General features: G+C 38.2%; 1 protein-coding gene across 1 annotated transcript in view; it reads left to right on the top strand.

Moving 5' to 3' along the window:
* Positions 1–1,442: 1,442 nt before the first annotated feature.
* Positions 1,443–15,773, top strand: part of TAF1A (TATA-box binding protein associated factor, RNA polymerase I subunit A) — a 51,451-nt gene continuing 37,120 nt past the window's right edge. The window contains exons 1-2 of the mRNA XM_012805865.2: positions 1,443–1,497; positions 2,648–2,770. Of these exons, the coding sequence (XP_012661319.1) occupies positions 2,650–2,770 (121 nt within the window). The 5' untranslated portion in view covers positions 1,443–1,497; positions 2,648–2,649. The remainder of the gene's footprint in view (positions 1,498–2,647; positions 2,771–15,773) is intronic.

The raw sequence follows: 15,773 nt of genomic DNA, 5'->3' as shown, positions 1-15,773 counted from the left end.
TTTTTTTTTTTTACTCTCCTCTCCTCAATATATTTTCTACCAGAATGATACCATGGGAAAGGAGAGTGGTAGGTAGGACATATAAAAATATTAACAACTCTCTTAAGTTTTGCACTTTTATCTATTGCAGCCTCAAGGTGTTTAAAGACTTACAGAGAATGAAAACACTCTTCCTTATTTTGGGGAGACCATGAGCTTTTATCCAAATCACTTCTGGATTGGTTTTGGTGAATTTCTACCTCATGCCAAGGGAAGAAATGTAGCCAGGTCAACCTTTAGACTAGAAGAAGCTAATGATTTGATATCTCATGTGTATCCTCATGGACCATATCATCATTTAGGTTAGGCTTGTCGGTAGAGTTAGTGTACAGGCTTGGGTGAGGTCAAGAACTAAGGGCAGATGGAACTTTTTCTTGCACGCCCATAACTACTACATATTGTTTATGAAGACAACACAGAATCAAGTAAATGAAGCATTTTAAGGAACCCATGCACGAACTGTTACTAGATTCTTTAAGCTCCCCTCTGACACTACTCACATGGTTCACTCTCAGGAAGCTCAGAGATTCCTGGGGGAGCTTATGTTACTTACGCAGCCTTATTTGTGAACAAAATTCTTTTTTGCAATGACTTTAAAGCAGCCTCCCTTCAGCTTTCACTCATTAGTCCTACTCTGTTCTTTGATACTGTGAAAAAATTGTCTGACTTGTTTTTCACAGATGAGCTCTCCAAACACTGGAGAAGCATATTGTGTTCCCTCGGGTCTCTGACCGTTTTCCAGCGCCATCGTCCCTAGAACTCCTTACCTGTCACTCATGTCACATGATTTTAACCATTTTACTTGAGATACCTTTTCACAGACTTTTGTGAATGTTTCTCATTAAAGTTGACCCCAGACAGGTCCACAGAATAACCTTTGCTGAGAAAGATAAAGAGATGCTTGCCCCATGGAGAAGGCAGTTGGGTCAATTAAAGCTAAAATTGAAATAACAGAGAAAAGAACTTTCGAGGAAGCAATTAAAAGATTATGTATGTGTGACTTTATCTAGTTAGGAGCCACCAGCCTCGTCTCCGCTCGCGCAGTCCTCCTGCGAGGCGCGCCCCGCACAGTTACTCTCTCGGGCAAGGTGCATCTACTTTTCACCGCTCCCTTGGTCCAACTCCACACCTTCGCTCTGATTTCCATTTGTAATGAAGTCTCCCACTGTCTGACTAAGACAGACACAACCGTAACACTCGGGCCAAACCAATGGAAGAGAGATGGTCTACCCACCCCTCCTGGGTCACTTTCAGGGCAGGGGCGAGGCTCACGTCATCCGGCTCTGCAGAAGGAGGAGTCAGGGGTGGGGCTACGTCTGCGCACCGGGACGCTCAAGGCGGGTTTGCGCATGCTCATACCTAGCGCTGTCTAACTTCGCTTCCGGTTCAGGTTTCGTCGCGTGTTGCGGAGTCTGCAGAGTGAGTTTAGCTTTACGGAGGAAATCTGGCTTCAGGCAGGTAAGTGCCGCGGAAATCGTCCGTGGTTTAATGGAACGCGAAAGTATTAGGATTTCTCAGTGTTCTTCTGTTGTTTTCTAATGTCCTGAAACCTCGTTGAGTTCTGAGAACCAGGGGAGAAGGTTAGGTTACCATGGCAACTGCCTGACTCGAATTTGAGTCTTTGAGGATGTGCGGAGGTAGGACTTGCGTAACTACTCCTCAGAATACACAGGGGGTCGGATTCAAGTTCAAGTGTGGCTTAAAGTTCATGCTTCTAACCAAAGCATTGAATTTTAAAAGGCGTACCCTGACTTTAATATGAAGAAGCAGGGTAACTGTTGAGAGAGCTAATGCAGTAAGCTGGACTGAGTTTGCAGGTATGGCGAACTCGGATGGTGCTGTGGGAATGCAGAAAAGAGGGAAACTTGGAGGAATTCTGGGAGATGTTATGAACGGCACGAATACTCGATTTTATACGGGAAATGAGGGAGAGGGACCCTGAGCATCTTGAGGTTTAAGTCCAAACTCACCTTGGCACGTACAGTTATCTTTCTAGGTTCATGTCCCACCACCCGTTCTAATTGCCTGGCGTCTCCTTCTCTACCCACCGGATTCCAATCATGCTGAGTAGTTAGGTGGTCTATTTCCTAGAATATTGCCCTCGCCTTTTTTTTTTTTGTGACAGTAAACAGATTACATAATTTCACTATGCCCCTCATTTTTTTCAACTTTAACGTGGAAGAAAATAATAGTACCTAGCTCAGAATTTGCTATGGGGATTCGATTACATCATGTCTATGCCTGGTACATGGTAAGGGCCCAGTAAATATTAGCTGTTAGTGTACTTGTCATATAATTTTGTTACTGTACTTTATGCTGTTTCTTCCTCTAAACTTGAGGTTTTCTTTTTTGAGGGGCAATATTCTATTTATCTTTGTATGTGCTTGAAATAGTAATGGTTCAGTATTTTTGTTTTTGAATGGATTATTCATTTTGGCTGTTGCTGACACAATTAAAATCATTTTTCTTTACTTTAAAAGAACTATGAGGTATGATGAATTTTGCTGATCAAATGGTTTTTACCAAATAAAAAGATGGCTGTTTTCTGTGCGACTCAAAAGCCTGTGGGTTAAGATGTACAGAAAGTAACTGATATTCTCTGTAATAGGTATGGATAATTTCAGTGAAGAATTGGCAAGGCCTGTGACAAAGGATGGCCAGGTGAAAATGTCTATACTCTCTGGTACAGGAATGCATTTTCCCTGGCTTCAAAGTTATGTAGAAACTGTGGGTAAGTAAAATAATATAAAACCATTTTAACTTTAATGCAAGCAGGTGGTAAGATTCAAGATTGTTAGAAAGTGAACAGCCACACTGGTTTAATTTTCACAATAGAAATATGTGACGTTTTAGGCTATAAACAAATGCAATCACAAGACATAGATTCTCTTTTCTTTAAGACTCATTTGCCTTTGAATTAATTATAGATAATCTGTATTCCAGTAGATACACTTTTTTTCCCCCAGCAATACTTACTGAATTCTTTCATCTCTGGCATTGGCTGAATATTAAAGACTTGTAGATGAAGAAGGTATGATCTTTGTCATTGAGAAGAGTGTAACTAGGAAGTTTTCAAGAAGTTTTTGTTGAATTGCATTGAAATTATTCCTAATAGAATTGATTGTGCAGTAGGTTTTTTAGAGAAGAATATTCCTCCTCCTTTTTTTTTTTTGAGACAAAGAGTCTCACTATGTTGCCCTTGGTAAAGTGCCATGGTGTCACAGGTCACAGCAACCTCAAACTCTTGGGCTTAAGTGATTCTCTTGCCTCAGCCTCTCAAGTAGCTGGGACTACAGGTGCCCGACACAACACCTGCTGTTTTCTTGTTGCAGTTGTCATTTGTTGTTTAGCAGGCATGGGCCAGGTTCGGACCTGCCAGCCTTAGTATATGTGGCCGGTGCCCTAATCACTGAGCTATGGGTGCTGAGCCTCCCCTTCATTTTTTAGCTAATGTAAATACAGGCAAATTTTTCTATGGGATAAATTCCCTATAGGAAATACAAAAGAAGCAGTCATCTGTATGATTGGAGTGTTGGGTAGTATAGACGTGGCAGTGCATTTGGACCAGCACTTTTATTTATTTATTTTGATAGATTTAGGGGTACATGTGATTTTACTTGGATGGATCGTACAGTATGAAGTCAGAGTTTTTAGTGTACCCGTGGCATGAGTGGTGTATATTATATCTGATAGGTAATTGCTTATCCCTCCTGCTTCTTAGTTTTCAATGTCTGTTATACCACTTTGTATGACCATATAGCCACCCTTTCGTTCCCACTTACAAGTGAAAAAATGTGGTATTTGTTTTTCCATCCCTGAGATAATTCACTTAGGATAATATTCTCCATTTCTAACCATGTTGCTGCAAAAGACATTATTTCATAAACAGCACTTTTATTGCCCTCAAATATGTTTTTCTTAGCCCAGCCTTCTCTCCTCTTGTTGGCATTTTTAAATGAACTTAACTTACATTTTTCTTTAATTCTAAATATAATATTATCTTATTTAATGATCTTAGTAAATTAGTCCTCAGTAAATCTATGTGTAAGGCATTTTTAGATATGAAGAAACTGAATCTTGAAAAAGACTCTTAACTGATGGTATCAGAAGACAAACATGGGTCTATCTGATCTTAAAACTTATACTTATAACTACTGGGTGTATTTTAATAATGTGAATACATGTAAAGTGCCTAGCATAGAGCCTCATGCATAGTGGTATTGAAAAATAATAGTTCCTTTCCTCTTTTCATTTTATTTTTAGTAGACAAATGCCCATGACTTAAGGCAGGTTTAAATGCATGATACTTCAGAGGCAGTGCTACTTCACCTTACTAATAATCTAAATTTCTGGCTAGTTAAGGTATACCTGGGTGTGTTTCTGTCATAAGTATTCTACGGAGAGCTTGTAAGCAGTTAGGTTTAAGACCAGAATTTACATGCTTAGAAATGTTCCATATGTTACAGATAGCTTTTAAACCTATATATTCTGTCAGTAATGAGAAAATGCTTGCAAGTAATATTGACATTGTGTTGGCAGTTAACCATAACAGGAAAACAAAATAGTCTAACAATTACTATATTGATTTTTTAAACTTAATTTTTATTAAATCATAACTGTATACATTTATGGGGTACAGTGTGATGATTTGATATACAGTGTAAAATGCTTAAATCAAACTAACTTAACCATCACCTCATTTACTTATTTTGGTGGTAGGACATTTATAATGTACTCTTAGTTGTTTTGAAATGTACCCTTGCATTGTGCACATTAGGTGAGATCCCACCAAGTACCCTCCCTCCACTTGCCCCCGCCTTTCCTCTCTTTCTTTCTGGATTATCTTTGTATTTTATCATTCATATGAATGTGTAAGTGTTTATATATTGGTTTCATAGTAGTTTTGAGTACATTGGATACTTTTTTTTCCATTCTTGAGATACTTTACTAAGAAGAATATGTTCTAGCTCCATCCAGGTGAACATAAAAGATGTAAAGTCTCCCACTTTCTGATGGCCGCATACTATTTCATGCTACATATACCACAATTTGTTTATCTATTCTTGGGTTGATGGGCATTTAGGCTGCTTCCACGACTTGGCTATTGTGAATTGGACTGCAGTAAACATTCTGGTGCAAATGTCTTTGTGGTAAAATGATTTTCATTCATCTGGGTAGATACCTAGTAGTGATACTGCATCCTAGTAAAAGTAGGTCAACTTTTACTTCCTTGAGAATTCTCCATACTTCTTTCCCAAAAGGCTATATTAGTTTGCAGTCCCACCAAATGTATAGAACTGTTCCTTTCTCTCCACATCACCAACATCTGAAGTTTTGGGATTTTGTGAGGTGGGCTAATCTTACTGGAGGTAGATGATATCTCAGAGTAGTTTTGATTTGCATTTCTCTGATGATTAAAGATGATGAGCATTTTTTCATGTGTTTGTAAGCCATGTGCCTGTCTTCTTGAGAAAAAGTTTCTTTCTTTTTTATTTTTATTTTTTATTAAATCATAGCTGTGTACATTAATGCAGTCATGGGGTACAGTGTGCTGGTTTTATATACATTTTGAAATATTTTCACCAAACTGGTTAACATAGCCTTCATGGTATTTTCTCAGTTATTTAGAAAAGTTTCTTACCCACAAAGAAATGGGGTTGTTTGTTCTTTTCTTATTGATTAGTTTGAGTTCTCTGTGTATTCTAGTTATTAGATTTTGGTTGGAAGCCCTTCTCCCATTCTGAAGGCTGTCTGTTTGCTTTACAAAGTGTCCTTAGCTGTGCAGAAGCTTTTTAGCGTTATCAGATTCCAGTGATATATTTTTGGTGTTCCTTCAATTTCCAGGGGAATCCTCCTCATAAAATATTTTCCCAGGCCAATATCTTCAAGCATTTTCCCTGCACTCTCCTCTAGTATTTTTATAGTTTCATGTCTTAAGTTTAAATCTTTTATCCAGTGAGAATCAATTTTTGTTAGTGGTAAAAGGCAAGGGTCCAGTTTCAGTCGTCTACAGGTCACTAGCCAGTTCTCCCAGCACCATTTGTTAAATAGGGAATCTTTCCCCCAATGTATGTTTTTGTAAGGCTTATAAAAGATCAAATGATAGTATGTGCTTGGATTTATCTCTTGGTTCTCTATTCTGTTCCATATATCTGCATCTCTATTTTTATGTGTCAGTACTATGCTGTTTTGATCACTATACATTTATAGTATAATCTGAAGTCTGGTAACATGATGCCTCCTGATTTGTTTTTATTTCTACGTAATGGTTATTCGAGGTTTTTTTCTGATTCCATACAAAATGAAGTGATATTTCTTCAAGCTCTTTAAGGTATAACATTGGTGCTTTGATAGGGATTACATTAAATCTATAGATTGCTTTGGGTAGTATGGACATTTTAACAATGTTGATTCTTCCCAGCCACGAGTTTGGTGTGTTTTTCTATTGGTTAACATCCTCAGCTATTTCTTTTCTCAGGGTTTCGTTGTTTTCATTATAGAGATCTTTCACTTCCTTTGTCAGGTAGGTTCCCAGGTTCTTCTTTGGCACTACTATAAAAGGGATAGAGTCCTTGACTATGTTGTCAGTTTGACTGTTTTGGCATACATAAAAGCTACTGATTTGTAAGTATTGATTTTGTATCCTGAGACACTGTTGTATTCCTTGATCACTTCTAAGAGCTTTATAGTTGAGTTCCTAGCGTTTTCCAGGTATAAAATCATGTCATCTGTGAAGAGTGAGAGTTTGACCTTCTCTGACCCCATTTGAATGCATTGGCTAGGACTTCCATTACTATGTTGAATAGCAGTGGAGACAAAGGCATCCTTGTCTATTCCAGACCTGAGTGGAAATATTTTCAATTTTACTTTGTTCAATATGATAATTGGCTGTGGGTTTGCTGTAGATGGCTTCTGTCAGTTTAAGAAATGTCCCATCTAAGCCTATTTCTTAAGTGTTCTGATCATGAAAGGATGCTGGATATTATCAAAAGCTTTTTCTGCATCAATTGAGAGAATCATATAGTCTTTGTTTTTTATTTTATTATGTGGTTTATTGTATTTATAAATTTATGTATGTTGAACCAGCCTTGTAACCCTGGGATAAAACTGACTTGATCATGGTGTGTAATTTTTTTTTTTTTTTTGAGGTGTCATTGAATTCTGTTTGCTAGGATCTTATGGAGGATTTTTGCATTGATACTCAGTAATGATATTGGTCTATCACTAGATATTTCTTTGTTGGGTCCTTTCCTGGTTTGGCATTAAGGTGATATTTGCTTCATAGAGTGTGATGGGAGGAGTCCTTTTTCTAGGTTTTGGAAAAGGTTATGTAATATAGGTACTATTTCTTTAAAGGTTTAGTAGAATTCTGATGTTAAGCCATCTAGTCCTGGACTTTTCTTTTCTGGGACATTTTGTATCATTGATGCTATTTCAGTGCTTCATATAGGTCTATTCAAAATTTCTAAATCTTTCTGGTTGAGTCTAGGAAGATGGTATGCTTCCAGGTACTGGTCCATTTCCTCCAGATTATCATATTTCTGAGAATAGAGTTTTTTTTAATAGTAAATCATTGAGGAGTTTTTGAATTCCTGTGATATCTGCTGTTATTTCTCCTTTATCATTTCTGATTGACATTATTAAAGATTTTACTTTTCTATTTGTGGTTAGGCTAGCCAAAGGTTTATCAATTTTGTTAATCTTTTCAAGGAATCAACTTTTTGTTTTGTTCATCTTCTGAATGATTCTTTTGTTTTCAATTTCATTTAGTTCTCCAAGTTTGGGTATTTCTTTTCTTCTCCTGGTTTGGGATTGGATTGTTTTCCTTTTTGCAGTTGCTTGAGATTAGGTTGTTGGCTTTCTCTCTTTCTGTTTTCTAGATGAAGGCTTCTAATGCTATAAATTTCCTTCTTAGTACTGCCTTTGCAGTATCCCACAAGTTTTGATTATTTGCATCTTTCTTCATTATTTTGTTACAAAAATTTGATGATTTCCTTCTTATCATCTTTGACCCAGTTATCATGTGGCCTAAGATAATTTAGTTTTCATGACTTTGCTTGAGTAGGAAGATTTCTGTTGCTATTGAGTTCAACTTTTATTCCTGATGGTCCAAGACAACATAAGGAATGAATAATATCTATTTTTTTAAATTTGTTGAGATTAGATTTGTGTACTAAGATATGATCCATTTTGGAAGATGATCTGTGGACTGATGAGAAGAATGTGTATTCAGTTTTATTAGGATGAAATGTTCTATAGATGTCTGTTAAAGTCCATTTGTTCTAGGATCAAGTTTAAGTCTATTATTTCTTTGTTTAGTTACTTCTTGGAGGATCTCTCCAGAACTGATAAAGGGGTATTAAAATATCCAACTATTATAGTGCTAGAAGATACCAAATTGTTCTTATCTGCTAGTATTTGCTTTAACAAATTGAGGAACATTTGGTAGGGTGCATAAATGTTAAATATCCAAATCTCTTCATGTTGAGTATATCCCTTGACAAATATGTAGTATCCATCTTTGTCTTTCCTTATCTTTATTGGTTTAAATCCTTTTGTATCTGCAAATAGAATGCAACCCCTGTTTTTTTCTGATTTCCATTTACCTGTATTGTAGATATCCATCCCTTCACCCTGAGTCATTTTTTTTTTATCTTTTAGAGGTAAGATGAGTCTCGTGTAGGGAACAGATATCTGGCCTGAGTTTTTGTATCCAGTCAGCCAACCTCTGCCTCTTTAGAGGACAATTCAAGCCATTCACAATAATTGAGAGAATTGAGAGGTATGGTAGTGACTTGATCGTCATGTTTTTCAAAGGTCCAGTGTATATTTTTAATTCTTTCACCATTGTGGAGGCGAGGTGTGGTTTGATAAATTGTGCTGGTCATTATGGAAAATGGGTTTGAGTATTTCCTGGAGAGCTGGTTTAGTTACGGCAAATTTCCTCAACATGCGTATGTCAGTAAAGTATTTGATTTCTCCATCACAAATGAAATTCAGTTTAGCTGGATCCTGGGCTGATAGTTTTTTTTTTTTTTTTTTTTTTTAAGGAGATTGAAGGTCAGTGACCATTCTCTTCTGACTTGAAAAGTTTCAGCTGAGAGATCTGCAGTCATTCTAATTCTCCCTTTGTAGGTAATGATTTTCTTAAGACTGACTGCTTGCAGAATTTTCTCCTTCATGTTAACTTTGGCAAAGTTAATTATAGTGTCTAGGAGATGCTTTATTTGGATTGAGTTGTGCTGGAGTTCTGAAACTGTCTACTATCTGAAATTCTGTATCTCTTGCAATGCTTGGGAAATTCTCCATAATCCTTGGAGTAACACATCCATGCCTTTAGGACCATCTTCTTCTTCAAGAATTCCTATAAGTCATATGTTTGATCTTTTGGAGTGATCCCACAACTCTGTCAGGGAATGATAAGTCTTTGCTTTCCATTTCTCTGCCTCTTTGACTGCTTGGGATTGTTCAAAAGCATTGTCTTCAATTTCAGAGATCCTTTCTTCTGCCTGCTCAATTCTATTATTGTTGGATTCTACTGTATTTCAAATCTCTTTGAATAACTTTTTTGTTTCCTCGATTTCTGCTATCTCTTTTCTCGTTAAGTCCATGTCCTTCGTGATTTTATCTTTTTATTCATTAATTTATTGAGACAACTTTTGAACTAATGTTTGGATTTCTTTTTCTTTCTTTCTTTTTTTTTTTTTTGCAGTTTTTGGCTGGGGCTGGATTTGAACCCGCCACCTCCAGCATATGGGGCTGGTACCCTACTCCTTTGAGCCACAGATGCTGCCGTAATGTTTGGATTTCTATTTGCATCTTCTCCTCCATTCTATTCATTTTATTTGCCATTCATATTTTGAATTCTATTTCTGACAGTTGATCCATTCGTCTACGAATGGCGTCTTCTGCTATATCTCCTTTGTCATTCCTTGGGGGAGTTGATCTACTTTTATTCATGTTGGCAGAGTTCTTCTTTTGGTCTTCTGGTTCTGGCCCATGATTATTTTCTACAGTTTGGCTAGTAAAACTGGTAGGGTGAGATTAGATCGAGGGCCCCCGGAAGTGGAGTTAATCCCCTTTACCAATGAGCTGGTACTGGCGATTGTGGCTTTTCCCCTAGAGCTTTGGAAAGGTCCCTTTCAGAGCTGTAGCCAGAGACTTGAGGACCTGCTTGGTGTGATAGTGCTAGCAGGTTCTGTCTTGAAGTCAGCCAGCCTCTATCCTATCCTAATGAGTTGTGGTATTAGGCTGAAATCTCAGCTGGGGAGAGATAGAAGCAATTGTGGTTCCCTTCCTCCCACCAGCAATAGCTGGAGGAGGTGAATTAGTCCCTCCCGCTGTAAAACAGGCACTGCCCAACCTTGGAGGGTCCCTGAGTAGACAGCCCAGGTCAAGAGTTCTAGTCTGATTGTCCTGGGCAGTACATTCACTGCTCAACAGGGAGAGTTCAGAGTGTCTCCAATGGCCCGATAGTAGGGATCCACAGGCAGTTTCCTCCTGAAAATCCGAGGGGTAGGAGTCTGTTTCCCTCCAGTCAGCAATGGGATTGGTAGGGTGCACCCGCCAAAGAGTATGTTTGGAGGTGTCAGCACTTCCACCCCCTGCCAAAACTGCTGCTAGCAACCCCATGCTTTTTTCCCAGGGGACTGGAGCCTGGTTCCCTCCAGTGAGCAATGAAGTCTGGGGGGTATGTCCACCAGAGTCAGAGGGGAGCCAGCATCTCCTCCCTCACCACTTGCTTCCCCTGGCAAACCCCAGGTACTGAAACCCAGTTCCCTCCAATGGCCAACAGGATCTGGAGAGTGCACCTCCAGAGTCAGACCAGAGCCATCAGGCCTCCGCCCACTGCTGTGCGCCTGCGTGTTTCTCTCTCCGGTACAGTCAGTGCCCCTGCACCCTGCCCAGGCAACTCAGGCTGAAGCCCAGTTCCCTCCTGTGAGCAATGGGCTCAGGAGAATGTACTGCCAAAGTCTGACCCGGGGCGTCAGCAACTCCACTGTTGGGCACCTCTCTGTCTCCTGCATGTCCCTCTCCCCATGCCCCCCAATTTGCACTTGAGTCACTGTTTCCATGCTGTTTTCCAGAGGCCACACAATACCCAGGCCTCTCATGGAATTACCACTCTGGGCTCTGCAGGGGTAAGGCCTCCAGTCCACCAAGTGAGGGGGGTAGGGTGGACTGGGAGTTCAGAATTTCAGGGACAATACTTGCTCAATTTTATGTCTGGTAGGATGATTCCTAGGCTCACAAGTGGGACCTCCTTGGAGAAGGAGGCCTGGTGTTCAGTGGCTCTCTACCATGGGATAAAATAAGAAGTCATTGGCTCCCTGCTCTCTTGCAGAGAGCACACAGCCTCTCTCTTGGGGGAGAGGCCTCTGATCCTCTTGGAGATTTGCTTTGTACCTGGAATTTGTTTTCTTGGTGTTGCAGCTTGCTTCTGTAGAAATGATGTGTACTTATCTATCTTCTTTCTTAGCTCAGCTCCCCACCTTCAGTTTCATTGAGTCTGTTCGATCCATCATCACTCTCTCTGGACAGGAGCCTCTGTCAAAAGCTGCCTCTCATCAGCCATCTTACTTTCTTCCCCTACTGTATTTATTACATTTTATTTTATTCTATATTATTTTAATTTAATTTTACTTTATTTTATTTTATTCCATTTTAATTTAATTTTTTTTGCTGGTAGATATCTTTGGCATTTTGAAGGGCATACCTGGTATGTCCCTTAGAAAAAGCAGTGGGGCCAGTCTGAATGAAAGGTGTCTGCTGAGCATATAGCATAGTGGTTGGCGCACAGTAGTGCTCAAAAAATATTTGTTGACTGATTGACATGTTACCAGATCCAAGCAGTTGCATTAGAAGTTATTTTGATGCTGGTTCTTTATTGTACCTTTCATTCCTTGCACAAGTTTATTTTCCTTCAAAATTTTTATTCTTAAAGTTATTGGCATCAGGTAAGATTATCTTTTGTTTACTGGAGAATGAAATGAGAGATTTTCCTGAGGTAATTAGGCTAAATTGGAAAACAGGTGGGATATTTTCTAAGGATTTAGGTATAGTCTTCAAAAGTCAATTTATAGTCTGAGCTTTGAAAGCTTGAGAGATGGAAGGGAGCTTAGTCTGAAAACAATCCTCCTTTTGGTAAATAAATGTTTTAAGGACAAAGCGTTTTGTTAGTTTTCTAGGCTTGCTGCCCAGTGCTGCTACTGATCCTGAGCAGCTTGTGTGTAGATCTTGTAAAATGTGGATTCTGACTTAGAGAGCTGGGTAAGGCTTAGTATTCTGCATTGCTAAAGCGCTTGCAGGCCAGGTGATACTAATGCTGCTAGTTCCAAGACCAAGAATCAAGATCTCCAGGTGATTTGTATGTATGTACTTTTAAAAAGTCTGAGAGCATGAGTCTTTAAGGTTTTTCACTTGCATATATCCTACTTTTTTTTTTTAGAAATTGTGTGCTGCCTTACACAGTTTTAAGGTATCACCTAAAATTTTAAGTTTAAAGTTGCAAGAGAGCTAATTTCCAGCACATGTTGGCATTTTTTAATGAAATTATTGTATTACTTTAAAAGGTATATCTGGCTTGGCGCCTGTGGCTCAAGCAGCTAAGGCGCCAGCCACATACACCTAAGGTGACAGGTTCAAATCCCCAGCCCGGACCCGCCAAACAACAATGATGGCTGCAACCAAAAAAAATGGTCAGGCATTGTGGTGGGTGCCTGTAGTCCCAGCTACTTGGGAGGCTGAGGCAGGAGACTCGCTTGAGCCCAGGAGTTGGAGGTTGCTGTGAGCGTGATGCCATAGCACTCTACCCAGGGGGATAGCTTGAGGCTCCGTCTCAAAAAAAAAAAGGTATATCTGATGGAATCTAAGTAGCACAGGTATAGCATAGGGGTAGAATTCTTTCTATTACTCATTTAAAAAATTTATGAAGAAGCTTTGAACAGATGGAAATTTTATATTGTTCCTTTTTCTGTCCTACTTCTTGCAGTAAAAATATGTGTATACATTAACAGTTATTTTTTGTTAATGTCTTGTAAGGTTTTTTTTTTTTTAAAATTATAATGGTGTCTCAACCCAGAAGAAATTTTAATTCTTTTTTTTTTTGTTTGAGACAGAGTCTTACTATGTCACCTTCAGTAGAGTGCTGTGGTGTTATAGCTCACAGCAACCTCTAACTCTTGGGCTTAAGTAATTCTCTTGCTTCAGCCTCCCAAGTAGCTGGGACTACAGGTGCCCACCACAACACCTGGCTATTTTTGTTGTTGTTGTTGTTGTAGTTGTTGCTTGGTAGGCCTAGGCTGAGGTTCAAACTCGCCAGCCCCAGTGTATGTGGCTGGCACCCTACCTGCTGAGCTACAGGCGCTGAGCCTATCCTATGAGTTTTTTAAGAATTAAAATTTCTGGATCGAATGGCAGGTCTATTTTTAGTTCTCTAAGTGTTCTCCAAACATTTTCCCAAAAGAAACGTATTAGTTTGCATTCCCACCAGCAGTGTAGAAGTGTTCCCTTTTCTCCACATCCACACCAGCATCTCTGGTTTTGGGATTTTGTGATGCGGGCTAATCTTACTGGAGTTAGATGATAACTCAAAGTAGTTTTGATTTGCATTTCTCTGATGATTAATGATGATGAGCATTTTTTTATATGTGTGTAGGCTGTGTGCCTGTCTTCTTCAGAGAAGTTTCTCTTCAAGTCCCTTGCCCACCCTGAGATGGGATCACTTGTTCTTTTATGCTAATATGTTTGAGTTATCTGTGGATTCTGGTTATTAAACCTTTGTCGGAGACGTAACCTCCAACTGTCTTCTCCCATTCTGAGGACTGTCTGCTTGCTTTACTTACCATGTTCTTGGCTGTGTAGAAGCTTTTTAGTTTGATCAGGTCCCAGTGGTGTATTTTTGATGTTGCTTCAATTGCCTGTGGGGGGTCCTCCTCATAAAATATTCGCCAGTGCTGATTTCTTCAAGATTTTTCCCTGCACTTTCTTCTAGTATTTTATAGTTTTGTGTTTTAAGTTTAAATCTTTAATCCAGTGAGAGTCTATCTTAGTTAATGGTGAAAGGTGTGGGTCCAGTTTCAGTCTTCTGTAGGTTGCCAGCCAGTTCACCTAGCACCATTTGTTAAATAGGGAATCTTTTCCCCACTCAGTGTTTTTAATTGGCTTGTCAAAGATGAAATAACGGTAAGTAGCTGGGTTCATCCCTTGGTTCTCTATTCTGTTCTATACATATACCTCTCTGTTTTTGTGCCAGTACCATGCTGTTTTGTTCACTATTGATTTATAGTATAATCTGAGGTCTGGTAGTGTGATTCCTTCTGCTTTATTTTTATTTCTGAGTAATGTCTTGGCTATTCGAGGTTTTTTCTGATTCCATGTAAAATGAAGTATTATTTTTTCTAGATCTTTAAAGTATGACAGTGGAGCTTTAATAGGGATTGCATTAAAATTGTATATTGTTTGGGTAGTATGGACTTTTTTTTTTAAATTTCAGGCTCCTGTATTCCATGAATATTTACAGAACATCAACTATAGGCAAAATACTGACAGAATCATTGAAGATAACATTGGGACAAATGTATCAATTTTATGAGGAAACAAAAGCATTATCTACAAATCAATTATGAGATAAGTGTACTCATTACCACCACTCCTAGTAAAATTGAAGATCCTAGCTAATACAATTATGATAACTTAAAAATCCCAATGGTTTGTAAAAAAAATACAAATTTCATTACTTCAAGTTACCAAGTTACTTGCAAGTTACCAAAAACAATAGAAAAATTCAGCAATGTAGCTAACTTCAAAATAACTATACAAAATTAATTATATTCCTATGTAAAAAAGAATTACAAAATAATATTAGAAAAAGAAAGATAGCATTGTATCAGCAACCAAAATAGAAAGTACCTATCAATATAGCTTTAACAAGAGCTGTGCAATTTTTTTTGAATACATAATCATTACTACTTGTTTGTTACAGAATACACAAGATAAAATACAAATTTTTTCCTTATTATGTTTTTACCAAAGTCTAAAAATAATAGATGACTAAAAAATATATATAAAAGTAAAAAATAATTTCTAAAAAAAAAAGCAGATCATGCCAAGTCTTATGGACGGTAGAAACAGAAATACTTCAAAGTCATTCTACTTAGTCTAGATACCCCTGATAGTAAAATTAGAAAAAATATAGTATTATAAAGGGGAAATTACAGACATATTTCACTGATGAATAATGATGCAATATGATAAACAACATATTGACATGTTGAATTAAAAATTGTTATTTAAATAATATACGTTGATCAAAATTAAATCCAGTTTGTGAGATAATTAGTCATTTTTTTTTTTTGCCCACACCCCGTCGCTCCTTCTCTGTCTGATCTCCCCTTCCCCCATGCCCCACCATGTCATTAATTGTCATTAATTGTCTTCATATCAAAGTTGAATACATAGGATTCTTACTTCTCCATTCCTGTGATGCTTCACTAAGAATTATGTGTTCCGTGTCCATCCAGGTTATTGCAAATGCTGTAAAATCTTCATTTTTTTTGATGGCTGAGTAATACTCTACAGTGTACATATACCACAGCTTACCAATCCACTCCTGTGTTGAAGGACATTTAGGCTGTTTCCACGTTTTAGCGATTGTAAATTGGGCTGCGATAAACAGCCTAGTACAAGTGTCTTTATAGTAAAAGTTTTTTTTTTCTTCTGGATAGATGCCCAAT

This window comes from Otolemur garnettii, unplaced genomic scaffold, assembly GCF_000181295.1.
Source record: "Otolemur garnettii isolate 467f Iridium unplaced genomic scaffold, OtoGar3 scaffold00045, whole genome shotgun sequence".
NCBI classification, from domain to species: Eukaryota; Metazoa; Chordata; class Mammalia; order Primates; family Galagidae; genus Otolemur; species Otolemur garnettii.
Note: the sequence above shows the minus strand (reverse complement) of the source record. Positions and strands in the feature narration are given on the sequence as shown.